This window comes from Struthio camelus, chromosome 4 (assembly GCF_040807025.1).
Source record: "Struthio camelus isolate bStrCam1 chromosome 4, bStrCam1.hap1, whole genome shotgun sequence".
In the NCBI taxonomy this organism is placed as follows: domain Eukaryota; kingdom Metazoa; phylum Chordata; class Aves; order Struthioniformes; family Struthionidae; genus Struthio; species Struthio camelus.
This window is the reverse complement of record NC_090945.1, coordinates 51,476,645-51,503,898: the sequence shown is the minus strand read 5'-3', so window position 1 is coordinate 51,503,898 and position 27,254 is coordinate 51,476,645. Positions and strand designations below refer to the sequence as shown.

The following is a 27,254-nucleotide window of genomic DNA, read 5'->3' as shown; positions in this document are numbered from 1 at the left end:
ACGCTGCCGGGGAGGAGGGCGCGGGGCAGGTGGGGCGGCCATGGCGCACGGGGCGGCTAGACACGTCCCTCACACACTCGCGCACGCACACCCACAGCGGCTCGCCCGCTGCTGCAGCCGCGGGAGAGGAAGGAAGGAAAACAATCCCTCCAGAACTGTTGCTGGCATCTTTTGCTATAGAGGGCTCAGCCTACGCTGCTGGACGCGCCTGTCCCGGAGCGTGGAGCAAAGGCGAGGCCGGAAGAAAGAGTCTTTAGAAACTCTTCCTGTCATAGTCACCAAGAAATGCGTGGTTTCAATCGAAACCCAAGCCTTTCTAGATAACTGTGCTTTACATTAATCATTTTATTTGCCTAATTTGTTGTTTCCAAGCACAGCTTTCCACTGTGGCTCTGCCAAGGTACTTTAACACTGGTTTGGAAAGACTGTGTCAAAGCAGACTTGGATCTGTGGAAAAAAATGGGGGATTCACTTTGAATTTTTCCCCCCCAAAAGCTGAGGTCAGCATAAAGAAATCCCTGCTATCGTAAAACACAGGTTTTGCCACTAGGACCAAGGAGACTGAAGAGGCACGGACAATTGAACCATTAGTGAAATGCAAGGCTCCCCTTCAGGGTACAGCTTATAGCAAGTTTATCAGCAGTCTGAGTGGGACTGGAAGTGGTGATCTCAGGCGTCAGTAGAGCCCCCTATTACATCTCAGTTCAAAATACACTTTAAAAAAAGGAATTTTCATTTTCACATCCTTGAGCACCAAATACCTTGGAGAGGATCAGACATTTCATATGGGCCACAGTGACATACAAAAGCTCTACCTATAGATCTATTTGTGCTGAAGGCCAGAAACAGTCACAGCCGTACTCAGAAACAGTTGGCACCAAAAAGAGCTGCTTGACAATTGTTTCAGACATGGTGACGTTGACCTTACGTGGTGAAAACTGCTTTCTCTTAGCAGAGTTTTAATATTCAGTGTCAACTTCTTGTTGGGGAAGGCAGGGGTGGAAGGAGTTAATGCCCACACTTAGAGAAACCGCATTCCCCACTACTTTTGAGTTTTCAAAAACAACTACTAGCTTCATTTTGCATGGGCACTATCTTAGTTCAGATCATGGTTAAAAGTAACTGCCCGTCCTTTCCATGCCATAAAATCCAATTTGGCAGGGGATTCAATTACAACTAATCATGCTTCACAGTTAAAAGCCTAGAGAGAAATGAAGAGCATTGTAACCCAGTCTCCAAGGTATACAATTCTGTTTCCTTAGCAATATAGGATTTTCCTCTGTGACGCATGCCTACTTGTTTGTTATGGAAGTTACTCATAACCACTACCGTCACGCAAAAAAAAGGGAAATCGAAAGACTTTTTAAATTTTTTTTTTAAGCAAATTGCATGGGTTTGATAAACATATTTCCTTAGGAGAGAGAAGCTTAACAGTATTGCTTTAGGGTATATGTAGTTCTGAAATAAATGCACAAACGTTATGCACAAACATGATAATTACCTGTTGCTTCTGCTTTAGGAAAGTAAATATACATTATTTAAGTGGTGGAATGTCAGTATGTACATAATCATTTTTTAAAGCTGCAGAGTTCCAGGTAAACATGCAATATATCAATTCAGGGAAGAGTTTCAGTAAGTGATAGGCTTCATTTATCTTTTCATACCAAAAGAAATACACCTCTATAATTACCAAATTGTTTCTTTTTCCTGAACAGCTAGCCAAACAAATTAGTTAATAAACAGATAAAATCCCTACACATCTAATTATGCATTAATTGTTGGGGCTGAAATACCTTTGCACACATGCCAGAAATTCAAAGTTACTGTAAGCACCTATGAAGACTCTTCCAAGTCTTGGATGGCCCAGGTGTTTTGTTTTTTTTTTAAAGACCTTCCCTCTTTTACGTTACCTCAGCAGTCCACAGGTTTCAAACTGAACCTCACCCAAGCAATCCCATCTTTCCAGCCTATCCACCTACACAAACTCTCCTCCTGCCAGCCAGCACTGTTTTCAAATTCTTGTTATTAGTTCTTGAACTTCCTGCCACATTTTGCTCATCCCAGTGGTGCTTGCTGAACTCTTCTGCCTCTGATACCCACCCTAGTTATAAACATAGATGCAACAATTTCAAACAACTATTTTGCATGGCCTAGCCCAACCGCCACTCAAGGACAAGGCTTCCAGGTTACAGTTGTTCTGGAACACGGCTTGTTAAAAGTTCCCGTTCGCTTAGTATCTCAAACCACATATCTGGCATCGGTATCAAGAAAACGAAATTGAAAAACTGGTTCTAACAAACGTATGTAGGCAATAGCATAAAACAAGTTGTGCTGTTGAATCTCACCCACAGACCCCTTCAGCATCAAAAGCAGCAGCGCAGCCTAGTATTAATTGCCTTTCCTTGAGGGTATCATTGCTTTCACAGAATGGTCTTCACTTCACTCGTTAAATTAAACAATGCATAGATACTCTTAAAAAGTTTATTTTCCTGTAGCTTCCTTAGGCGGTATCATTTTAAAGAGATGAATCAGGATGAGTTTTAGGAGTTTTTTTGGCACTACAAGTCAGTTGGGGCTGGTGAAAAACAACATGTGCAGCCGGCAGGTTTAACCACATAAATCTGCAAGCATTCCTCTTCTATTTTGACTGCTGCCTCTGTCTCTGTTGCTATAGAGACAGATTGCATTGCCAAAAATGGAAGGACGATAATCATTTGAAAAAAAAAAGGGGGGGGGAACGCAGCTAAAGATTATTTTTAAAGCACCCTTGCCACTTTTTGATACTATATCCTTTTTTTTTAAGGGAGATGGCCAGAAGCTATCAACAGCAGTGGAACGAATCCTTTATGTTTCAGGAGAAATCAGCTTCAAATAGTACTTTTTCAGTTATCCTTACAAGTTTTGTAGTGTGACTGCGGGGAAAACAAAATACATACAAACAAACAGTTTCTGACCACTGGAAATAATATAGCCCAACTTGCTAGATTTGAATTTCATGGCCTATTGCCTTTTTAACTGAATTATATTCAGAGTTTCTGTAATTTTGCATATAGCCACCTTGAGCAAGTATTTTTGGCTTTTATGCTTAATTTGCAACAGAACCAGCAGTTCCTGGGAAAGAAGTGGTGAATGCCCTAACCCTCATCTCTCTTATCTGGTCATGTATTTTTACATTGGTTGGAATGGGCCAACAGCTAGCAATGTTATTTTCACTGAAACCCAAGCTTTTTTGACAAGGTCCATCTTGCTTCCACAGGAAATTGGGCCAAAAAACCCCAAGGGAAAATAGCAAAACTACTTTTCCCTATTTCCCTTTTTTTTCTGCCTTTTCAAAGACCTCAGCACTCCAAACCCTGGCTATGTCGCGGTGGTTTACGCAGTCACAGCGGCGACTGCTAGAGCTGGAAAACGGGCCCTCTCCCTTCACAACACGCACTTTATCAACGTTATCTTCGTTGAAGGACGGCCGTAAATCAACCCCGCGCTTCACAGCGCTGAGGTGATTCCGAGGGGCCCGGATCCCACCGGCACGCTCGGCCGCGCAGGGCTCGGAGCAACCGCCGCGCGCCAACCGTCACCCGCCAACCGCCACCCGCCAACCGCCGCGCGCCAACGGCCACCCGCCACCCGCCACCCGCCTCGAGGCGCACCGCTGCCGCGAGCCTGGCGCCAGCAGGGGCCGCTGCGGAGCAACTCGCCGCCGCCCCGTGGCGGGGCGGGATAATCGTTCCCCGGCAACGAGGAGCGGCGGCGGCGGCGGACGCGGGGCGCCCATGGTGGGTGTCGGGGTGCGGCGGCGGGGGGAGCCGGCTGGCGGCGAGCGGCCGTTCCCCGCGGGCCGCCATGGAGCTGCAGAGCGAGCGGCTGCCTCCTCGGGCCTGCAGCGCCGAGCCCGGCTGCGAGGGGCCAGGTACGGAGGTGCCCTTGCGGGTGCCGCCTCCCCTGTAGTGCGGCGGTTGAGGGTGTTCCAGCTGTTCGCTTTCGGGAAAGAGTGAAGATATGTTTATTTTTAAGCAGAGAACGGCAGCCATGCTGCTTTATTTGCAAAAGCAGAGGAGCTGTTGGAGAAGAGAATAAAAGATGGAGATCCGACGGCGTATTTTCTAAAAGGACAGCTGTACTATGAAGAGGTTGTAGTTTACTTTTTTAAATATTATAAAGGTGACAATTCTCAGTACAAGTTCAGTGGAAAAGGAGGCTCTTCAAAAAACTGTAAGAGATGCCTAAACATGTTTTTTTTTCCCATGAAAATCAGCAGATTTCCCCAAATAAGTTTTTTTCCAACACTTGCCCCAAGCATCCAGTGGTGTCCTCCAGTTCCCCTCCTAGGTCTCCTGAGGATCAGATTAAGTGAGTGGCAGCCTATCCTGCGGCTAAGTTCAAGCTGAGCTGTTTTTTGGTCAGCTTACTGGCCAAACAGAACAAACCGTGCTTTCTGTTAAGCCCTAATGCTCCCTGAGCCATGACATCGCTTCCAGTCTTTGTTCTTTGCCCAGCTACCGGTTTTTCATGAAACTTGCTCGTACATACTGTCTTTCTGTCCCTGATCACTTTGGCTAAAATAGGCCCATGTATTTGAAAGTAAATGCCTGGGGAGCCGTGTCAGACTGGCTGGCAGATGAACATAAACCTCACTTCCCTGTGAAACCAGATTAAAAAAAATACATGACTCTACACGTAGGTAAGTCTAAGGACATGAATCCTTAGACTAATTCAGTTAAGAAGGGTGAAAAGGGATCTGTTAAAAGTTCTGATTCATATATTTTCAAATGTGGCGTGGATGCAATACTGTTTACAGTGCACTTAGTGGCACAGTGTAAAGCAGCCTCGCTGTTTGCAGTGGGAGTACAATGAACTCATGCAGGATTTCTGCTTTCTGGGCCCTATCCTCCTTAGCAGTTTCATTACTGAATTTGCCGATTTTGGCATGAGCAAGACTGACCCCATGGAGCAGCTTACCTCTCTCTTGATGAGTCGGCTTAGATGTCCATGTAATGTATTGCTGTCCATGCCTAAACTTATTCTTCAAGCAGATTTTATTTCCAAGATTTTTGGACATGTATTTATATTGCCTAAAAACGCATATTCTCATAGTATAGCAATTTCAGACGCTTCAAAATATTGCCTGATGAGAGCCATATGACTCTTCTTTATAGCACTAAATGCTCAGGAAAGGTGCTACACTGGGATGTACATCCCTCCACCTGCTCAGGGAAGAGGGGAAAAATGATCGCTATCTCTGTGTTGGAAAGCAGCTTCCAACAAGATTTGTAGATCTTCTACCTGAACATGTCACTTAACTGTGTTTCTCTCACGTATTGATGAGATTTTAAATATTTTTATATGCTGTTGCATTTTCCAGCTCACTGGAACTGATGTGTGAAGGTACTTGCCTCTTGTAATTTATTTTGCTGATGCTCATGTCAGCTAATTGTAAAAAGACATCGTTTTTCCAGAGTGCTATAGAAAAAAAGAAAAAAGCACAGTCATAAGCTCTAAGGAACAGTTTAGCCAATTAGGAGTTTGGACAGTATTAAAAGGGGGCATTTTGTCACTCTAAGGGTGTTTGACCGACCATCAAACAATTGCTGAATTCTACACTTTTGCAATCTAGTATTATTTTGCCAAAGCATACCGAAAATTTGAAGGAAAAGTATAGAGAATAACATTTTAATTTGGAATATTGTTTTTATTTAATATTTTCATATGCATACATACAAACACTTTATCAGGGACACCAGTTCTTCAATTAACTATTACATAGCTGTTGTTTTACTATGTATTCTTTAATATTTGTTCTTTGCATTAACACAGAAGCAAGCACTCTTTAAGATTCTTTCTTAAAGGTCCAAACAAAGTGCAAACAGCCAATGCAAAACATAACAGCTAATGTAAAACCAGGTTGCTAGGTGTCGGTGGAAATAGTGACTTCCTGCTGATCAAGGACTTTTCTCCTTGTGACTCCTTCCTCTCCACTTCTTTACATGCAGCTTCCCCAAGTATTGCTTTAATGTCATGGCAGGGCGTATATATACTATGAGAAGGACTCTTAAAGCAAGGCAAGTATTAACTGGCCCAACAAAATTTTTGTAGAGTACTTTAATTACTTCCTCTTGAAGGTGGCATTAATTTAGATCATCACATGTATCCATGGATTTTCACAAAATCAGAGGAAAGAAATGATCTTTGAGATACTCGTGTTCCTTTCAAATTTGGTTGAAATTAACCAAAAGATTTGAAATGTTTATAGGGAGAAAAAGAAGTCCGAGGAGAGCAGATAGATCCCATTTGCAGAAGCCTTATTTCTTCAGTAATTCAAGTCTACCAAAAAAGCCTTACTTACTTAAACTAGGGCATCTTCGTTTTATCGTGAAGGCAGATTATGTGAGGTCATTACAGGCAGGATAAATGAGGAGAGAGAGGAAGAAAAATGAGATCTGGGGAAAGCGATAGTATGAATTTTGATATCTATTGGTATACTTTGTCACTGTATATTCCTTATCACCTGTACCTATGTAGAAAGAAAGAAAGAAACATTGATAGCAAAAACCTGCAGGATAGCAAAGGCAAATCTTTGGGTGTTGGCTCAAATGAGACGCACTAAAGAAAGCAGAAGCAGTTCTTCTAACCATGCATCCTCCCTCTCTCCTGGCAGACACATAGCTGAATTTCATATAAAGCAGCTTTTGAATCATTGCAGTTTACAGGCCATCAAATTAAGGTCTCTTGAAAGTGGCACAGGTTTATTCTGAACACTTGCTTCTCATGTGCTTCTGATTTCTCTGCTGCTGCAGGTGGTCTCTTCATAAGTAATGAGGGGCTGACTGCTGGGTCCACAAGCTTTTTAAACATCTAAACAATCCTTAGTTGAGATGTAAAAGCAGGTTCTTACACCTTGAGGTGTAAGAGTGGCTCACCTAAATTCAGGTATGTATGTCATATAGGACAGGGCATCTGAATTAAACTAGTAACTCCTTACATAACAAAGACAGCATTTTTGGAGAGGAAAAGAGGGTTGTCAGGACCTCTGTTGGTTTCAAGGATTATGTTTGTATGCCACTATTTGTATTTAGGGATTTTTATAAACAGTGACACCAACCTTGTCTGTAAGCCCTGAGTGCTTCCGTCCTAGTAAATGTTTTTGTTGTTGTTGACCTATCCTATGCCAGGGTAAGGACAAACGCTTTCTCTTGTCTGTCACTTCTGTGGGTGCAATCTTTTGTTCTTTGTTCCTGAGGAAAATGTTCCAATCTGAAAAACTGTCGGAGGGTATGTACTGGAGAGTTTAGCCAGCAGTGTGTACTCTTTTCATTCTATGATGTACTTCATTGTTTATTTTGTCTTTTTCAGGGTTGGTATGAAGAAGCGTTAATACAATTTGAAAAAATCAAGAATACAGATTTTCAAGCTATGTACCAGCTTGGTGTAATGCATTATGACGGACTAGGCACTAAAGAAGACCCGGTGAGTAATCTAGCTTGTACGTGTTTTACTTTTCTTTTAGTAACTGATAGTTTTTAAGAGCTTCTTTGTAAACTTAATAATTTAATTTAAAATGAACAGGTCATTATTGATTTATGATTAGTTTCATAAGGTATAGAGATTCCTTTGAGCTATACAAAGCATCATTGAAGAGGGAGTGTTCTGGGTTGAAGAATTCCTTAAAACTAGCTATAATAAAATAGGTTTAATATATTTGCAAAGTGCTTACAGTAACATGCTTTTTAAAGTATAACTTTGAAGAGTTTGATTGTACTTTGATTGTATGGAAGCTATGTAGCTTGTTAAAAATATCTATTCATTTATTACTTTTTTAATAAGCAGTGTAAATAAATGAAAATCAAGTTATAGCAATAGAAATCAAACAGTGATCATATTTCAAAGTGCAAAAGAGCTGTTACACAATGTTGTCTTTTAAGATACTTTCTAGATTCTAAACGCAGACGTGAAAGATTTTGCTTCTGCCAGTGGTTGGCAGCAATATTTTTAAATTGAACAACTGAAGAGTTATAGTTGCTTTTGAAAAAGGCAAATCCCCACTGTGTTAAGTAGAGCAATAAAATAAATGTGATTGTTGTGAATTCTGTGCCAGTGATACTTGCTTTAATGTCTCTTAATCTTACAACAGTGACAATGTCGGTAGCTGTCTATCACTCATGTAATTCTCCAGTTGTTAAGTCAGTGTAGAGGTTTGGCAAGAGGCGTTCTCTTCATAAGCTCCCCTCCCTGGTCTTGTCGTTGACGTTGCAGTCCCAGAAAACACACAAAGGTCAGTTTAACCAACTCATCTGGTAACTCATATAGTCAACGCCGTTTCAACAACCAAAGGAACCCCTCAGTTCTGCTACTGGGTTTCTCAAGATGGATCATAGCATCATCCAGGGGGGCTGATGACTTCAGTGGAGTCCTTTAAGGAGGGAGGGTTGAAACAAGCAGGATAAGAGCTTGAATATATCATTCAGAGTTATTCACAGTGGGAGGGTTTTTTTTCTGTCTAGCATTTTGGAATGAAAGACAAGAATTGGGCACTGGTATTATAAACCTTCCAGCCACTAAATAGTTTTTCTTAATAACCGATGGTCACGAGCTAGGAACTGTTGGGCCACCTCAGCAGTCTGAAATGTATATTCTCAATTTTAACTCTGTTCTGTTGTTTGTGGTTTTAATTTGTAAGTAGGTATAGAGCAGAAAATAGACTTTTAAGTACAATTAAAAAAATTAAATATGTTTTTAATCATTCAGTGCCAGATATCCTTCTTTTAGTTCTTAAATCATCGCCTCCTGTATCTTTTAATCTTTATGTTACCAGTATTTTGTTTAAAAGCCATTAAAAAGGAGGTCTATCTGACTTGCACAATTGGCCTAATACAATTTTGCCCTATTTACTATGTGGCTGAAATGTCTTGAGACCAAATCAAATAGAGCCTGAACTGCATGGGTAACTTTATATCAATGGATGAATACAGAAGCTTTGGCTGGACCGCTAAGAAGGAAAGAAAGAATTGATGCTACAGTATTGTCCCTGCATGCCGTGTATAACCCTGAATTTCCTGATGCTGAAGTCTATTGATCAGTGATGTGAAAAAATATGGCTCTTCTTCCAGTTACATTAACAACTTCATCTATATAGTAGCTGTTATTAAAATTTAATTATTGTATTGTTTTCAGTCATTGTAGTAGTTGCAGAAGATTTATTTGAGAATAAAAGTTCAGTTTTTCATATTAAATGGAGAGAGGTACACAACTGCTATCTTAATGAACTCACAACTTAAAACCAACTCAACCATCCTGTGGCTGTGTCACAGAAAAAGTATGTGGGAAAATCAGTGTCAGCACCAATAAGTGTGTGACAGACTGCAGAAGTTATCAGTACAACGGTAAAAGAGGAGGTGTTGCTGGAGTTCCATCTTAGTTTTTGCTTACATATGATAAACAAAAAAGGAAGACAAAGTAATAAATTACTAGGAGGAAAAAAAAAAAAGAGTGCATTTACTGGAGAATCTGATCTTAAAGGAAGAGTGTTACTAGGAAAGAATACGAAGAGAACGAAAGAAAGAGGAGATAACAAGAAGGAAGGGCAACAGAATGAACCAGACAGTGAGGTTAACAAATGGGAATTGCATCCAATGGTTAGAGGACTCTCAGCAGAGCAGACAATATTTGCCTATTTTCAGAGGTAGTAGCAGTTTTTTTCTGGTTTGTTTTTTGTTATGCCATATGCCTGTGTAATTACTATAGTGGTTTACTTGCCAGTAAACCTTTCAGTTACATTTTTTTCTTTTTGTATACTACAAAATGAGAGGTGAATAAAAGAGGAACCTCTTATAAAGGAGGACTAGTTCTAGTTTATTTAAACAGAGTGTCCATGCTAAATCCTAAAAATGTAAAACTTATGTTTCCAAAATACTGACAAGGAACTTAGATGATACACTGTACGGCTGCTCATATGCAATGTTGACTTCCATTTGCTTATTTAACGTTATTATTTTTTGTCTGTTACGGATCTTGAATAGTTTTAGTGAAGGGACTTTAGTGTGCAGTATTGTGGCATACTTTGCTGAAGTATGCTCTTCTGTTAAGGTTCTTTTGTGATTTAAGATACAATATGCTGTGTGAAAAGTTTACAGAAGTCTAAAATGGAAAATGTGTTTAGGATGTGACATCATTTGTGTAAGCACAAGGATATTTTTTGGTACACTTTTAAATCAATGAATAAGAGTAATATAATATCAGATGAACATTTACAAGGAAATGTTTTGCATTAAAAACATGCTAGTGTCAAAAAGCAGGGGGGGGCTGTCTAGTAACCAAAGATCAGTTCTGCCTTGGTAGGTATGACACTGTGTTTCAGACTGACCTATCAGTGTGCCTCAGCCCTGTCTTGGAATTCCTTCCTATTCACCTGTTTTCTTCTTTTTGAATCTGCTAGCAATTATGCTAATTATAGGAATAACCCTGAGGTCATATATGAAACCATAAAACTTCTGAATTTGAACGGATAACCCTATCTGCAAAAAAACTCCTTATCCCATTATAGGTTTCTTAAACTATTTAAGCACCTTAAAAACTTTTTGTTACAGTTCTGATGCAGATACCGGTACTGGGAAGCATCCTTTGTGAAAATGTAGAGGTGTGTTAGATTTTGTACAGGCACAGGTGACATACTGCTTGCTTAATAATACAGTAAATCAGTTGTAACAGTTTTTTTTTTTTAATTGAATTTTAACTGGCTAGCATCTTTTGCTAAAAAGAGGGCCAAAACTTCAGGTGCTCCAAAAGTAATGCAAGATAGGTAGTAGATACGATGAGGCCCTAAGAGGTCAGAGTCATCCTTCATGGATGCACTGAAAACTAAAGTAAGGATTTAAGCTGTCTATTTTATAGGACAATAGCTACACAATGTTAACGTAGCTATGTTATGTTATGTAGTTACACAGCATAATCTGTTAGATACATACTTCCACTTGGACAAAAATAGAATCTATATAAAAAAAAGTAAGAAGTGTGGAAAGTGTTTAGGAAAATTAGAAGCACTGCACTGTCACTCTGATATCCATACATACTGTACAGAGATGTTTAAGAGTGGAAAAATTGCCTGTCTTACATAGCTTATTGGATTTTCAGGCTCTTTTTTCGGTCCTTTTCCCAATCTGAATTTAACAATTAAAATCTCTCAATTTTAGGAAAAGGGAGTGGAATACATGAGGAAAATAATCAACTCTGATTCCCCAAAAGCAAGACACTTGAAGTTTGCAGCTGCATACAATCTTGGCAGAGCTTATTATGAAGGATGTGGTGTTAAGCAGTCAACTGAAGAAGCTGAAAGGTAATCAGAGCCAGTAATTTTCCTGATGAGTTTAAGATACAGCGATGCAGTGCTACTTAAACTTCCTTTGTCCCTGTTTTCTTAGATTATGGCTTATTGCTGCCGATGATGGGAATCCAAAAGCAAGTGTAAAGGCCCAGAGTACTTTAGGAATGCTTTACTCTATGCCAGTTCTAAAAGATCTGGAAAAGGTAAACCTGCTTGTGCCTTCTGAGTTTCATCAGCCCCAATTAATTTTGGATTTCACAGAAAGACTATGGTGATATATTTGTTTCTGAAAACTGTGTATTTTAAGTCCTGCTAGACATTAGCATTCATTTAAGCCAAAATGAGTAGATGGCTGGAAAGAATCTCTCATTTTGACTCATTTGACAGTTAGCTGAGAAGTTTTTAGTGGGAGTATCTGGCTGCAGGATAGAGTGGACTCACGTATTGCCAACCTTGGTACCCTTCAGAAATCAAGCAGTTGTGGCTGACTGACAGTTCTGACAGCAAGTGAAGCAAGTTTTTAAACCTTAAGGGGATTTTGCATCTTTTTCTGTATAAGCACTTCTTACAGGCTGTTTGGTGTAAAAAAGCTTTTGTGGAAACAGTTCGCGAGATAACTGGCTTTAAATTGGAAAGTGAAAATATACTCCCAATTAAAAAGTTGTTTAAGTAATGCAAAATGTTAATTGAGATACATAGAAAACAACTTTGTGCCTCTTGCTTAGGCCTTTTTCTGGCATTCAGAAGCATGCGCCAATGGAAATCTGGAATCACAAGGTGCACTGGGTGTTATGTATCTCTATGGACAAGGTGTACGTCAAAACACTAAGGCTGGTGTGGAGTGTTTGAAGCAAGCAGCAGAACGTGGAAACATCTATGCTCAAGGCCATCTTGTGGAATATTATTATAAGAGAAAATTTTACTCAACAGCTGTCGCAGTAGCCAAAAGGTGAAGTTAATTTTGGTTTATTTTTTATTATAAGTCTTCATATTAGACCATGAAAGTTAGATGGAAATAATTATGGATGTCCGTTAAGCTTAAGGGACACTTGAGATAATGAATTGCAAGATCTCATCTTTAAAAAGTGAATAGCAAAGTGCAGACAAAATTAAGACTGATTATGAGAATCTCAATTATTCAGTACAGTGGGACTCTCCTTTCTGATCCTGTGAAGCAAAACTTGAACTAGAATCCCAATTATGTGCACAGACTTTACCCTGCCTTCCTACTTCCTCAGCCCACAGTCTCATCCAGGCTACTACCTTCTCCATCCCACTCTAAACCTCCACAAGTATTGTTCTTCCCCTCTCCACCTTACCCCATTTTCATACAATTTCTACCCACTGTCTTCATCCCCATCATTTCCTTGCTCTCTGTCTCACCCTGTTCTGGGCACGTTTCTGTGTCCTTTATAGGAGGTGTAGGCCTTGGTGCTGGTCAGGTTCCTGCAGTAAGGACTGGGAGCAGCATGGGCTGGGACTGAGGCGTAGCTGCCGTACACAAGGCCAAGTTACTACCCTTTAGCTTTTCATAAATTGCTACTTACAGGCCTACCATATGCATTTTTGAAGCCTAGACCACAGAAGAGGCATCTGCATGTGAGTGGTTTCCTGTGACTACCTGCTTGCACGGCAGTGCTGGTCTGTGTGTTAGGCAAGCTCTGACTGGCCTTTTTACAGGCAGTCACTCTGGGACTCAAACTACAGGCAGTTGGGAAGCTTCTGTACCTACGTACACTGGAGTAGTTTGTGTAGTGCAGAACAGTGACCTGTGCAGACTAGCTGCACTATTAAAAAAAGAGAGAGGGGGGGAGGAAAAAAAAAAAAAAACATTATCAAGTCAAAGTTCCCTATCTAGAACTAGACAGGGGAGGAGAAAAAGCAATCTCGATGCCAGGTCTATGGCTGATAAGCAGCACACTTGTTAAACAGCCTACCAAACTTGGTCAGCATCTGTTACAAATTCAATCCGTCAATCAGATTATTAGTTTGCTAGAAATAAAATACAGCTATACTACTTCTACAACCAGCAAACAATACTGTTCATCCTTTCTATGGTATGTTTGTGATGCCTAGCAATTACAAAACATGTTAGTTTATGTTCATAAAGACGCTGCCACCCTGTATATGCCAGTGCCTAGCAGCAGCAGCTCTGGTGATTCAACAGGAGCTCAGCAATGAATGTTTTCTGTACTCATTTTTTGAAAAGGATTGTTTTCTCCTAGAATGTGATGCTTTTCTTTCTCTTGCACCGTAAATAGAATGGCAGCTATTCAGTCTAGTGTAGCTAGTCTCACTTGGAATTTGTGTCCTCCAGGCAATGCAGCATGGCAGATTATCCTGACAAATAGACAGTGCGTTTCATCACCTGCAATTGTGATTGACTGCAGAAAATAGCAATGAAATCTCATACTGTAGCCAGTACGACAACTTCTGAAGCAAAAGTTACTGCCACCATGCTTGAAACAGTTCCACTTAATTGGGATAGCAATTGGCCTTGAAGTAACAGCTGACAGCAGCTCAACCAGCTGCATTTTCTACTGAAATTCCTTTGGCCTTCTATGTTCCTATTAAGTATTTTGTTACGTTACGTGTGTTTATGGTATATTATTGCCCAGTGTTTGGAGTCCAGATTAGCTACTGATACTCTTACCTTTGAGCAAGAATTTTGTTATTGCATATAGTTCTACTCACCCATTGCTCTGGTATGTTTTTGAAGTCGACTGTGCTAAACTAGAACTTTTGCCTGATTTGACTGGATATCATTTGCATCAGTATCCTGTTATATATGCTTTTGAAAAGCAGGGCAAAATGCAGTATCAAGAAAGATAAGAGGTAACTGGATGCTGTTACTGAACTTGAATGTTTTTGTTAACGGGTCTTTGTGTTTTCTGTTGTGTTACTGGTATTTGTTAGCTGGGAGTCAACATGCAAGTGAGTTAGCAGGCACTGAGTTGCAGAGGGGTGCCCCAGAACACTCATTCATAAGCATTGATTTATAGGGAATGGCTATAAGCTGAAATGACTTACACTTCTTTTTTCTGTCAAGTCTGCAATGATTTGACATAGAAAACAACAAAAACAATGCAGAGCAAAGCATATAATTACTGTTAGGTACCTAGAAAGGATGCGGGGGCTTGGGGTTTCTGTTTTTTAAGACAACAGTTAGAACCATTCCATTTCCACTTAGAAGTACCGTACCTAATATTGCAATAACACTAGTATTGTTACTAGTATTACTAGTATTCATTACAGCCTGAGAGTTAAAATAATGTTCACGTGGTCCCTCTAGCTCTCCAAAGCAGTACTTAGTAATAGCTATATACTGCAAAAAAAAAAAAAAAAAAGTGATAGCAAGCCAACAGATGCATGCAGAAAATAAGTGAGCTGAAACATTCTTAATTTTAGTCAAATAATCCTTTTCAACATTCCTGCATCAGAAGTCTAATGTTTCAGCACTGAGTTTTGCTTTTAAATTTGATTCAACGCTTTTTTAAAAATAAATCATTGTTGAGTGACAGCCAATTCAAGAAAACTTAATAATTCCCTTTGGGGAATTCTGCAAAGACTCTTCAGAAGTGGGTCTTATAACCTGGGGCCCTAAAGTATGCCCAGGATTTTCAGATTATGATCTGCCAATATCCTATTAAGAACTTGGAATGTGACACATGACACAAAAGCTTTGCTTTTCTTCTACATATATATATACACACACACACACACACACACACACATATACACACACATATGCACACATTTTAACAGAAACAATTAGTGTGAAAAATGGTGTCTTTTATAACTAGTGCAAATGTAGTGAAAATGACTGCAAAACTTACATATTTGATACTTAAATACTGTGATAATATTAAATAATATTAAAAATCCAGTATTGAAGAATCCTGTTCAGCCTGCTGAATGGTTCATCAGTTTATTTGGGATTACTGTATTTTTCTTGGAAAAAGAACTCTTATTATTCATATATTAATGTAAATTCATAAATTCATATCACTTGACATATCTCCTTTCCATTTATATAGTTGACTTAAATTGGTGTTTGCAATACTGTTTTCTAACCTAATGCTGTAAATTCTACAACAGGATTCCAGAAAATGTTAACGTTGATATGCTAGCAAAGATAACTGATTGTCTTCCTGTATATGTAGCCAAAGGGGTTGCTATGGCTGCTTTCTACTTTGCTAGATGTCTCCAGCTTGGCCTAGGCACACAACAAGATCAAGCTGCTGCTAAAAAATACTATTCTAGGGTAAGCTGAGAAAACCTTACAAACTAATTTATAACTTATGAGATCGGGTGATGCCTTGGATCTGAGTCTCTACATTTTTTTTGTATGGTTACATTAAAGGGTTGTACATTAATTATCTAAAAAAAAAAAAATCAGTGCAAGAATATAGGGGAAAAAATATCCAAAATAACTAAAAATAGCCTTGAAGGATACTGTTTGTCCACTTGCATAAGCAAACAATGCATTGAGCCAAACCAAGAAAGTTCAATGGTAATTATCACAGCAACAAGCTTAGTTAAATTATCTTGAAAGTTACCAAGTAACTCGGATGGTATTATCCCTGACTGCTTTGCTGTTTATCATTCTCTCAAATTGAAAAATCAAACTTGAAGCCATTACTGATCTTTTTCCTCAAGCAACAGATCTTACTTCAGGTCAGAATACATAATTTTTATTCTGACCACCACAGCCTTCTTTAATGACACTTAAATTGATCATAATGGGTTTTCTCACTTTTTTTTTCTTGTTTACACTTTCACTCATAGCTGGGAAGCTACGGCTACTGAGACACAGAGAACAAAAATAGGTCACTTCTTTAAAGCACTCAAGTAAGATTTGTTGCTTGAGGAAAAAGCTCAGTAACAGCTTCTAGAAGATGAATCTTCTAAATTCAAGTAGTGATGCCTAAAGGTATAGCCAAGGTGAGATGCTTATGCTAACAGAAGGGAGTACAGCAGACAGGATTTACGCTTCAAAGATGCTCTATGATCTCCGTTTGCACGTAGAGATCATTTGTTTCTGTAAATAGATTACTTCAGTGTCCAGCTTGGGGAAATCCAAATAAATGGAGAACTAATCAAATGATAAGTTATCAGCTAACAACTTTTGTGGCTTACTTGGGGAAACCACTGATAAAAGAGGGCTAGCAGAGCAGGTGATCAATACATACATTTTAAATGGTTTTATTTTCCTTCTGTGAAAAGTGTTATGGAGGATAGGAGGAAGAGGTCAGGGAAGGAAGGGAATATAAACTGGGTTTTTATGACTACTGTACCCAGCAGTCCTACCTAAGTCTTAAGGCATGGAAGAGGGGCATCAGGACTTCATTGCTGCATGGCTTCCACATGACCACACTACATTCCCCATTTTCTTTCACCTAGTCTAGAATTACCACCACAACCGAAAGATAATTATAACTTTCAGGCATCAGTCCCTGGCAGGACATTCAAGACTTACCTAGGAAGGTCACTAACTTCTTACTGTGAAACGAGATGACAGACTGGACTATGTCTTTTCATCTGATACTCACCAATAGAGAAGGGAGAGAAGGGACAGACCAAATACACAAGAAAAATACCTAAGTGTAGCAAGTGTAACAAGTGTAAGATAAGAGTTGTGGGGATGTCCGTTTTCTTTTGATTTTTGTTTTTGGAAAATAACCTCATCACTAATTGTATAATTATGCCCATTTAAAATGGGAACGTTTGCTTTTTTTAAATAACTGCTCACCTGCAGTTTGGGCCTACCACTCTTAGGCCCACTCAGCTTTAACAGAGGCAAGGAAAAGAAGACAGGTGTCCCAGAGAGTACTGGAATAGATGGGAGTGAATGAAACTGAGCCAATCCATAAAGCAGATTGCTCTTTCTGACTGCAGTGCCAGCACATACCATACCAACAAAGAGTAACAGTATAAAAGAAATAAAAACAAAGCCTAACACTACTATAATGTGCCCATTTTAAGTAGTATACCTAGTGAATTTTCCTTATGTGACATCAGAAACAAGGATTCAAAGCTGAATACAGTAATTCTGTAATAGTTTAACGAGTTGATTATTTCAGACATCATCAATGAAATTTACAAATTAAAAGACCTTTGTAGTGTTGTACTGACAACATAATTTTGATTTTAGCTATAAACTAGAACTCACTGTTCTTTGTTTTCAAAGGCATGCCTTCTGGATCCTGATGTTGCTTCTGACCTTGAACTGAAAGCTAATCTTGGGAGAATTTAGTGTTTCCTTTAGTTATGGCTGGTGCATAAACATGTTTCCTACAATAAGCCATCTGTAATCAGCAGTTATAGACTGGTCATCCTTTACTGCTTGGTTTTCAACTTCCTATAAATTATTACATAAAACAATTTGGTGATATTTTATTTTTAAAAAGACAAAAAGCGCACAGTCTCACTTTAACTGAGAGGTAGCAAAGGCAGACTTTTTAAAATTGGTATTGAAGACTTCAGGTACATGAAGGACACTTTACTGCAATCCACTCCCTGTGTTTTCTTAATGAAACACTGCTCTATAGTATATAAATCAAACTGAAACCAAATAACTATTTCCTTTTCCTCATTTTTAATATATAAATATTAAATACAATATTTCTGAAATGCTTGAACCCTAACATGTCTGGTTTTCATGTACAGTCCATTCTCACATCATGGCTTTATGCTAAATACCATTTTTAAATGTCATCTTTGCTAGTGGTGTATATACTTGCTCGCACATGCTTTTCTAATGCATTCTAATCTGGAATCTACTAGTGTCCTAATATTTTGTACCTTTAGACTGCAGATTCAGGGTTGGAAACTAGCCTGTATGACACTAAGCTTTACCATTCAAACCATGCCAATTTCTAGTACTGGAAAATCCTATTTACAGAACTAACTATAGGAAAAAAAAAAAACAACCATTCAGTATGGAAGCATTAGGGAATATATCTTCAGCTCCAGGCCTGTTCTTCTCGGTCCTTCTTCATTTTGCACTTACACTACCTCTTTTTGTTTTAAAAATAGTTGAAAAATTTTTGGTCAGGAGTATGTATGTCTGAGCAATGGTATGCTGAATCTTTTTATCAGAAGATACTTCAAGTAATAAATTTTACGGCTTGCTATGGCAAGCTTACACAATTCTTATTATTTATTTACTTATAAAAGCTTCATGTGTGTAGGAAAATTTGACTAGCTGCTTAGGACTGTTCTGTGACGTGAAAAGTTTATGGCTCTATTGCAGGAGAAGGCTAGCGGTTATTAATAACCTGGATTTCAAAACAGTACGTGGATTTTATTTGTGTAACTTGAACTATACCAGTCTCACCTGCAATTTAAAAAGAAAATAATGATTGTCACCTATGGATGTTGATGATATTTAATTATTTAGATGTGCATTTTGACCAATATTTACATATTTTTTACATAAATTAAAAAACACTGAAGACTACTTTTTCCCCTTCCTTTGTATAAAATAAGGGAAAGATTTGAAGGTTGTTCCCAAATAGGATATTTGAATAAAACAGCCCTGAATAATATCAGGGGTGCAGTTACAATGGTTTAATTAAATGTCTACTTAATCATTCATAGAAGCAATTCGTAAGCACTAACCTTGGAACAAACATTTAACACAGGCATTCTGGTATGACATACCAGTTTACAATACATTTTTTGGACGCAGACTTCAAAGTAACGTAAGTATTCCTTAAGAAACTAGGGCTGTCAAACACATTCATTAGTTGTTAGTACAGCCTAATTATCAAGTACTGAAATCCAGTTTTGTTATTTATTGCTTACAAATGCTTCAACATATGGGAAATCTTTGGTAAAAACAAAATTGATAAAATTTTCACAATAGCTTTACATGTAGTATTGCACAACAAGGCTTTTTCAAAACACAAGAATCAAGGAATGCTCAAATCCTCAGTGAGGAGATTAGAACTGTACAACATTCATTAGTTTACTACTATAAGCAAAACTTTCTTTCATAAATGTTTAAAATATTTTCTGGTTTCTTTCAGCTTATATGAACATTTATTTTTCAATCTATATTTGAAACAGAAGAGTAGTCAAATAGAACAATTTAAATAAAAATTGGCAACTATACAGCATTGTTTTGTCTACCCTACTACAGCATCAGATCTTTTCAAGTCTGTTTACTTCACAAAAAAAGTAAGAGGAAAAAAACCCTAAAAATAATCATAGTCCTCAGCCCTCTATGGAAAAGAGGAAAATAAGTTTCATGTCTATTATTGCACATAGACATTTCTCTAGTGGTCCACATGTGTAGATTCAAACCTAAGTGGCATTAAGCTGCTCTAAATGAGCTCTTAGCTCAGGACACAGTTCAGTTAGCAGCAGTTCCAGCAAGACCTGAAAAACAGAAAAGACTAAGATGAATACAGATGCCAAATGAGAATTTTCTTCCTTTCTGACATGCTCAGAACATCACAGATAACAGAAGCACATAGGGTCATTTTGTTCATCCTTTGTGCAACTACTTTTCTTTCAACCTAAGAGTAACGTGCACCTTGTAGATAAGGTAAGTAATGTCTTAGAAAGAGAGGGCTGAAAGAGAGTGAGTGCCACAGGCAGCTGATTTCAAACGGGGACTTCCCACACTACATTAATTGGTGCTGTTGCGCCAAAGCCACTATAGCTCTGTGAGCAAGCCCTGGGGGGGGCAGGCATGCCAGGCTCCTTAGCTGCAGGCCTCCTTGGGCAAGCTGCATCCGTTCCTGCGCTGAGGCTGCACTACCTGCCTGGCCGCTGCAGGAAACAAGTCAGAAGAGACTGACTGCAAGCGAGAGTAGTATACTAAGGTCCAGCAGTGTACCCAGCCCACTCCCAACCAACTGCAAAGGAGTGGGACTTTTGGAGAACTGTCATTTCCTAACCATGGGCCGGTCCTGGCGCTCTTCTTCCCTAGGGTTCTCCAAGGTATGTAAGCACGTATGTCTAACTTTCTCAGCTATATGAAGACATCAGTATGCACCTTGTGAAGTCAGCAAAGTTGGATATGATAGAGGATCTCTTTTAGACAAAACCAATATTATATTTTAAACAGCTTCTCTTGATTGAGTTGGTCAAATGATGACCTGAGTTCCTATTTTTATGATTTGTTTTTACTAAGAGAAGTTATTTGCAAACCTAGAACAATCGTCTGATATAGGTCTCTGCAGAAACACACCCAGGCTTTACTACTGAGCAAGTAGAGCTCAGCGATTAGTGGGATTATAAAATTAAGGTGTACCTCTCCAGTTACTTACATAGAGTAGATGCTTGTTAGCCTTTCTTTCTTGCAATGCGTTGAACACTTTGACTACACCATGACGGGCGTTTTGTTGTCCAACAAGGCTCTGCAGGGTATCTGCAACAAATGTTACTTTAGCCTAAATTGTTTCACTCATACCAGGCAAAACATCCAGCTAACAAATACATACTAAGGAAGAATAAAAACAGTGTACTTAATGGTGGATGGTTAGAAGATACATAGTCTCCATGCAGCAAGGTATTTAAAACACATGGGTAATTTAGGACACAGGTTTAGAGATACCTTTCTCTCCAGTAATCCAAATTCAGCAGCATACACATCTTCAGACAGAACAACAGGTTATATGTTTTAGTATAGTCTCATATATCATTAAACCAGTCACACGAATACACTTTTGGCCAAAAAGATAAAAGTCCTACGACAGTTAGAACGGATTCAACATTTTAATTTCCTCTCAGTCGTCACAGAAAACAGTTCTCACAATGAGGCAGAAAAGAGGCTAAGTGAATTTATATTTACAGTTTGGATTAAATTACAGTGGAGAGGAAATAGTGAACCTAATGCTTCATCATTAACTTCAGGTTCATTTAGCTTCACTGTATAAAAGCTTTATCCTAAAACATCTCTCCTAATGCCAAAACAACTGTGGAATGTTATTCGAGTAAAGCAGGCGAGTACATAAAATAGCAAAGAGCAAATGGAAGGTTGTTTACACATCAAATGACCAATAGTTTGCCTGCATACTTTCTGCTATTTCTGCACATTGAAAAATATAGTACATGTTGATGAAACTCCCTTAAAACAAAACAAACGAAAACCTTATTCATCGAGGGTATACAAGGCGTCCAGTGGAGACATAAAATAGCTCATGTAAGTGCATTCTGTTCACATGGTAGGGAGATAAAACCCAGGGAATTCAAGCCACGTTTAAGCACATTTTCAAGAGCTAATGTAACAAATTTTGATTCTTCCCAGCTGGGTGCCTTTGGGTTTACCTAATCTCTGAAGACAGAGCCAAAATTATGTAACTGCACTCCTATCCTGTGAAGGGGAAGGGACAGTCATCCAGAAACACATATGCTGAAGAGCGAACACCTGGAGTCTGCTCAGGAGGGAAGAGCAGGCACGGGAAGGTACTGGAAAGCCCACTCCGAATCTTAAGGCCCCTCTAGCATTCAGTGCCCTGAAACCTCTCTCAGAAATAAAAAGCAACATCCACTAACAATGTGGGCAGACCTCCCTCTTCCATGTGAAAATACAAGACGAAGAAGTGATGGTGGTTGTGCCACTTGCCCTCTATGTCACATAGTTCGAGGTAGCAGAACTGCCTTCCGTTTGCTCACTGAGAAGTAGCAGAGTCCTTAGTCTTATGCTCCTTGGTGAATATTGCTTACAGAAGTACACTGACAGCTGATTTTATATGCACTACTTATACACGAGTCCATGACTATTACCAGCTGGAGACAGGAGAGACAAAGGTAAGGCCAATATTATGCTTATTTATGCAAATAAGCAGAATTTAAAACTCTAGAGGAAAAAAGCTAAAATGCAGCAGAACAGTATTTGGCTAACGAGTTTCCTTATTGGTCAAGTCTGTGATTAAGCAGAAAAATGGAAGTGTTCTCACCTGGAATGTTTTCAAGTAGTTTTTGCTGTGCTCTCTGTTTTGTCTCTTGTCTTTGCTCTTCAGTTTTGGCTGTTGATGGTGGTGCTAACTTTCCATTTGGCCAAAAAGCATCTCGAAACACACCAATGTAGTAAACAAGCATTGGTTCACTGAACATCCAATGTACGGTGTCACGGATTTGCCTGTAACAAGTGTAAAAGGGAACACATCAGAGTTTGTCTTTCAGATTTTATACAGATTTATTCTTTCTACTCCTAGAAGCAGTGGAAATTGGCAATGCCTGTCTTCATGTAATTACCCCAATTTATCTCAGCTAATTCACCAGCCTCACGGCAAATCTTATTCCACTCTAGGTGCTCTGAGATCTAGGTTGCTCTGCATGCCTGACTGAGATGTGGAGAAGGCTACATTTCAATGTAATCTGTAAATCTGCATATATTTCAAGGGGTGGCTGTGTAAAGGCTCCACGAGGAAAAGAAAGGGAAAAAAAAAAAAAAGAACACCCCCCCCCCCCAACCAACTATCTAGGATAGACTCCAAACTGGTTGTGTGCACAGATGTCCTCACTAGGATAAAAGCAGATGAAGTTTTGATACAAGTGCAGTAAGATCCCTCACAGAAACCAACAGCACAGTAATAGGTGGGTTACAAATGGAAGTCGCAGCCTCCTTCTGCAGCTACCTGCCCTCACTGTAGTCCTCAGCATAAAGAGTCTGATGTACACAGCGAGCTCCAAGAACAGCAGTACGGTCTAACTATGCCACAGTACAGCTGAAACCCTTAAAATTACTAAATGTAAACATTCAACTAGCATGTAAAAGTTATACAACCACTGTGCATGCATGCGCAGTGTCTCCCTCTCTCAGGTGTGTCTTTCATGCTACTTGTCTGCAGTGTGTGAACAAATGAACCGATCAATTTAAGACTCAGCAAATGGATACTGTCAGAGACCATCAGTTCATCAAGAGTCAACTGTGCGAGTTTCCAGCCCTTGTCCAATTTACCACTTCATAACATCCGTGAGAGGCTGTTAACAGCAATGCTGGCATGTGCAATTTAGCCACTGAATGGCTGAAGGAACAGCCTGTTCTGCTGTTAGATTTCTGGGCCGTGACGCCTACCTGAGTAATAGTTCCACTGTTACGCCAAAGCAAAAATAACACATTTCATCAGGTCCTCAGTGCTCCTTTGCCTAATGTGAATATAGTATAGAAATCACACATTCAGACTTTCAGATAAAAAACATCACCACCATGACACGTGAGAGCATCAGTATTGGTGGAAGAATTGTGGGAAATGATGCATTCACAACAGTCATCTGCACTACTGAATCAAGGGTTTTACCATAGGCCTTTGCAACTGGCAGAAGACATATCCAAAAATTTATCTGACCAATAAAATAGAAGATTTTTTTCACATGAAAGTTATGTATCGACATGCACACTTACTTCTCAGCCTCCTCTATACCTCATTTGGCACACATCTTCAAATGATACAGAAATAAATATTTTTAAGAAAACCCATCACTCTGTTATGCATGTACTAGTTTCAGGTTGTAGTGTTTTTACAGAATGAGAACCATTCAATTATTTCAGTCACTTCAGAGAAACCTATATTTGATTTGAAATAAATAATCTAAAACAAATACAGTTTCAGATCTGGGAAAAATCTGCATGGGACTCTAGGATAAAGCATATAAGCTAATAAAAGTCATCCCAGGCCAACTTGTTTAGAAAAACAGGACAGCAAATTATGAAATATGCAGGGCTACTTCTCTTAAGTAAAAAAAAAAAGAAAAGAAAAACCCTAAAACAGAAAAGCATCCTCTTTTGATAGTTTTCTCTGTCTCCCATGAAACACAATTGTTCTTTCAAAAAGGAAAGCCCTGTGGGAGAAAAAATTGGTTTGGGGACTGTGGTACAGATTAAGTGAGGAGAAAGATAACTCTCATCTGCGTCATATCTCCTCTAATCAACATCACGTAGTTGTAAATTGAGGGGTGGAAAACAAATGCAGATTATCATATACAACAGAATGTCCAGATTATTTTTAATACTACTGCTCTCAGTCTTCTATTCCTACAACAATGATTGAGGCTCAGAGTTAAAGTAAACAGCTACTTACTTGTTGATAGTTCTTCCAAAAGTGACTTGTACTAGTGCAATCAAGGTTTTTCTGACCCACTTAAACACTGGAACAATGAAAAAGGACAGAAAATGAAGATCAGGAATTTAGTAACTTTAGGGACCCTACGATCACAGCCAAAAGAAAAATCTGTATCATTCAGCTGCAGTTTATACTGGAAACTTTTATGTTTAATAATATTTCAAGTTTATTAAACTGCACAACTACCTGTTTCATACTAGGAAAAAAAATCCACACAAAAAAACTTCACCTCAAAATTCAAACCCTTTTTTTTTTTTTTTTTACTGACTAGTATAATGTCATATACACAGCAGCAGCATTAAAATTCTGAAAACATTTTCAATTGAATAAACCAAGCAGTCAGCTTTTTATTACAAATAAAGGAAACTGAAATCTGAGTGCTTCTTAGTAATTACTGGTTAATCTTTCTTTCAACGCCGTTCACCATTAGCAGAAGAAAATCCTGTATTTGGGAGATACATCTGCCACTTTTTGGAAGGTGCTGCATTTTGGAATAGTTGCTCTGTAAATAATTTTATACAGCGCTAAGTGTGGCTACACCTTCAAATAGATACAAAAATAGTTGTTTTCATTACCATGATTCACTTAGGTAAGGAGAAAAAAAAATCTGGTACTGAAAGACATCAAGGTTCTAACATCATTTCCCTAACACGAATTATAGAACTAAAATACCTTCGTAATAGATTTACAATGGATATTAAAATCATGCTGCTTTGTCAGTGACATGTTCTGTGATAAAGCAGTCTACTTTTTCTTTCCTCATAATTTACTCATTCTAATATGCAGCCTATTTTCAGAAAACGGGCACTGGTACTTGCTTCTTTTTAAGAAATCTCTTTTTTTTGATGAAAGAAGTCAAAACAATTTTGAATGCAAATCCCCTCCCCTACCAGTTGCATCTTAAATTCCAATAAGACATTGCAGTAAACTTTAGAATAAAAATGTGGAAGTTATGAACCACTGCAAAACAGCTCTTTTTCAAACTAATTACCTTTTTGGATTGAGAAAATATTTCCACTCATTGAAATAGCAGAAAACTCCAAATTTCAAAATGCCCAAGATTTCCTGGCTAACAGATTCGACTAACAAATAAAAAAAATGTACAGCTTACTTCCTCGCAGCTCAAAAATTTCTCCAATCAGCATGAAGCATGGCTCTGCGAGAGAGTCCCTTTTCCCATCCACCTCCTCTCCATAGTCCGACAGGTCACTGTCCTCTTCTGTTTCTTCCTGGGAAGAGAGGAACACAACTGCAACAGTTGCTTAAATACTGAGGGTAGCAGGGTTATTCAGAATAGGATCACCTGAGAAGAATGGATTGAGCCACACCAGTTTTGTTGGTACCGTTTATTCCAGGGCAAAGAGCAGACAGTGGCCTATTTTTCAGGGTCACCAACATGTGCCTCAGCATTAGGCCTGCACCACCTGCCCTTGTTCGCAGCAGCCAGCACGCCCCTTTATTTTCTTCTGCCCTGCCCTGCCCAGCTACGGTTAGTAGCAAAACTCAGTGAGGTAGACCTGACCCACGCTGAGGTTGGTGTACTTTCCCAGTCTTTATTCAGGAATGATCAACGGCGTGCAGACAAGTTTTCTCTTTCTTCAGTTCTGGTCTTTAAAAAAAATTCCATTATCTTTTTATTTCGTCCTCTTTGTTTCCTTGTCACTCCAATATCTAACATTGCTTAGTTTTCCTCTCTCATCTTCTAGCCTGGGAAACTTACTTCATAGCTCATTTCTCTTGCGTTATTTTAGTCTCTTCCTTTGCTTTTCTTACGGTCACAGTCTTTCACTTATCCCTTGACTGTCATTTGAACCCCACTATACGGAGTGTATCCCACAGTATCTCAGTTGTACATTAGTTCCTGTCTTCCTCCTTCCTCATGTCCTCTAGATCTCCTCTGAAGCCCATCATTGGCTACATTTCCAGTCCCTGAATCTTACTGCATAACAGTGTATGGATAAAGAACTCCAGTGTTGCACAGCCTACCACTTACATCCTGTAACTTTCCTTTCCTGTGTCACATTTGGCATTTTTTCCAGCGCTGCTAGAGATGCTACTTCTCTTTTCATAATTAGAAAAGGGAAAGAAAAACCCCACAGCAAGGAAGTGCACTGTAAACTCCCAGACACGCTCCATTGTTCACTGACTTCGGTGGACTGATTGGTATCCAGCTTTTAAAACTTTCTAATAATGTTAGGCTAAGCTGTGAGCAGGGCAGGGGACAACAACCCATACCACATCGACAAGAAATACGTGGTTTCCAACTGACTTGGAAACAACAAATCGCTGCCAATCTTACCATACAAACACACAAATCTACTGACAACAAACAGTTTACTCCAACGACAGTCTCTAGAGCAAACTAGACACTACAAGTCCTGTTCACTAGCTTCCCCTGGTCAACAGCCAACTTTGCCCTTCATTATTTTCATTATTCATGAAATCATTTATTTAATTTTTCATAATGGACACCTTCCATATTTTCATTAGGCACTTGGGCAACAGAACAGAGAATAACCTTTCTGAATTTGTAGGTGACAGCAGTTCGAGAGGAGCAAGGAGACTGCCAGATCACAAGATTACATTTTTATATGGTCTAGCCAAGTTCAAGAAATGATCTAAAAAAAAAAAAAAAAACACACACAGTACAGACTGATAAGGATGGATGCAGAACTCTGTAAATGCAGGAAATGAAATAATCAATATTGATAATTCAACAGAAAAGGATCTGAGGGCCACGCTGCTGTGGAAAAGGCAAGTGTAATACCACAATGTTTAAGCAGAAACATTGTCCATAGGACATATATGTATAATAACTGTCATACATGAGATGGTAAAACCTAGAGGGAGCACCATATAAT

General features: G+C 39.0%; 2 protein-coding genes across 5 annotated transcripts in view; one reads left to right on the top strand and one right to left on the bottom strand.

The window, feature by feature from the left end:
- Window positions 1-3,805: 3,805 nt before the first annotated feature.
- On the top strand, window positions 3,806-18,542 carry LRP2BP (LRP2 binding protein). The gene is made up of 8 exons (XM_068942672.1): window positions 3,806-3,910; window positions 4,015-4,130; window positions 7,351-7,464; window positions 11,184-11,326; window positions 11,412-11,517; window positions 12,040-12,263; window positions 15,413-15,578; window positions 17,505-18,542. Exons 1-8 carry the CDS (start codon window positions 3,844-3,846, stop codon window positions 17,568-17,570), a joined length of 1,002 nt encoding a protein of 333 aa, XP_068798773.1. The 5' UTR covers window positions 3,806-3,843; the 3' UTR covers window positions 17,571-18,542.
- Window positions 18,543-18,688: 146 nt separating this feature from the next.
- SNX25 (sorting nexin 25) overlaps window positions 18,689-27,254 on the bottom strand; it is a 100,291-nt gene continuing 91,725 nt past the window's right edge. For 3 of the 4 annotated variants that reach the window (XM_068942666.1, XM_068942665.1, XM_068942668.1), the window contains 5 exons: window positions 25,505-25,622; window positions 24,352-24,418; window positions 22,228-22,409; window positions 20,596-20,696; window positions 18,689-19,699 (listed from right to left, as the gene is read on the bottom strand). In XM_068942666.1, the coding sequence (XP_068798767.1) occupies window positions 19,625-19,699; window positions 20,596-20,696; window positions 22,228-22,409; window positions 24,352-24,418; window positions 25,505-25,622 (543 nt within the window). In that variant the 3' untranslated portion in view covers window positions 18,689-19,624. The other variant, XM_068942667.1, reaches the window with a different exon arrangement.

Coding starts and splice junctions, on each gene's coding strand:
- LRP2BP (XM_068942672.1), top strand. CDS start 3,844: ATGGAGCTGCAGAGCGAGCGGCTGCCTCCTCGGGCCTGCAGCGCCGAG. Junction 7,465..11,183: donor TAGGCACTAAAGAAGACCCG/GTGAGTAATCTA, acceptor TCTCAATTTTAG/GAAAAGGGAGTGGAATACAT. Junction 12,264..15,412: donor GCTGTCGCAGTAGCCAAAAG/GTGAAGTTAATT, acceptor ATTCTACAACAG/GATTCCAGAAAATGTTAACG.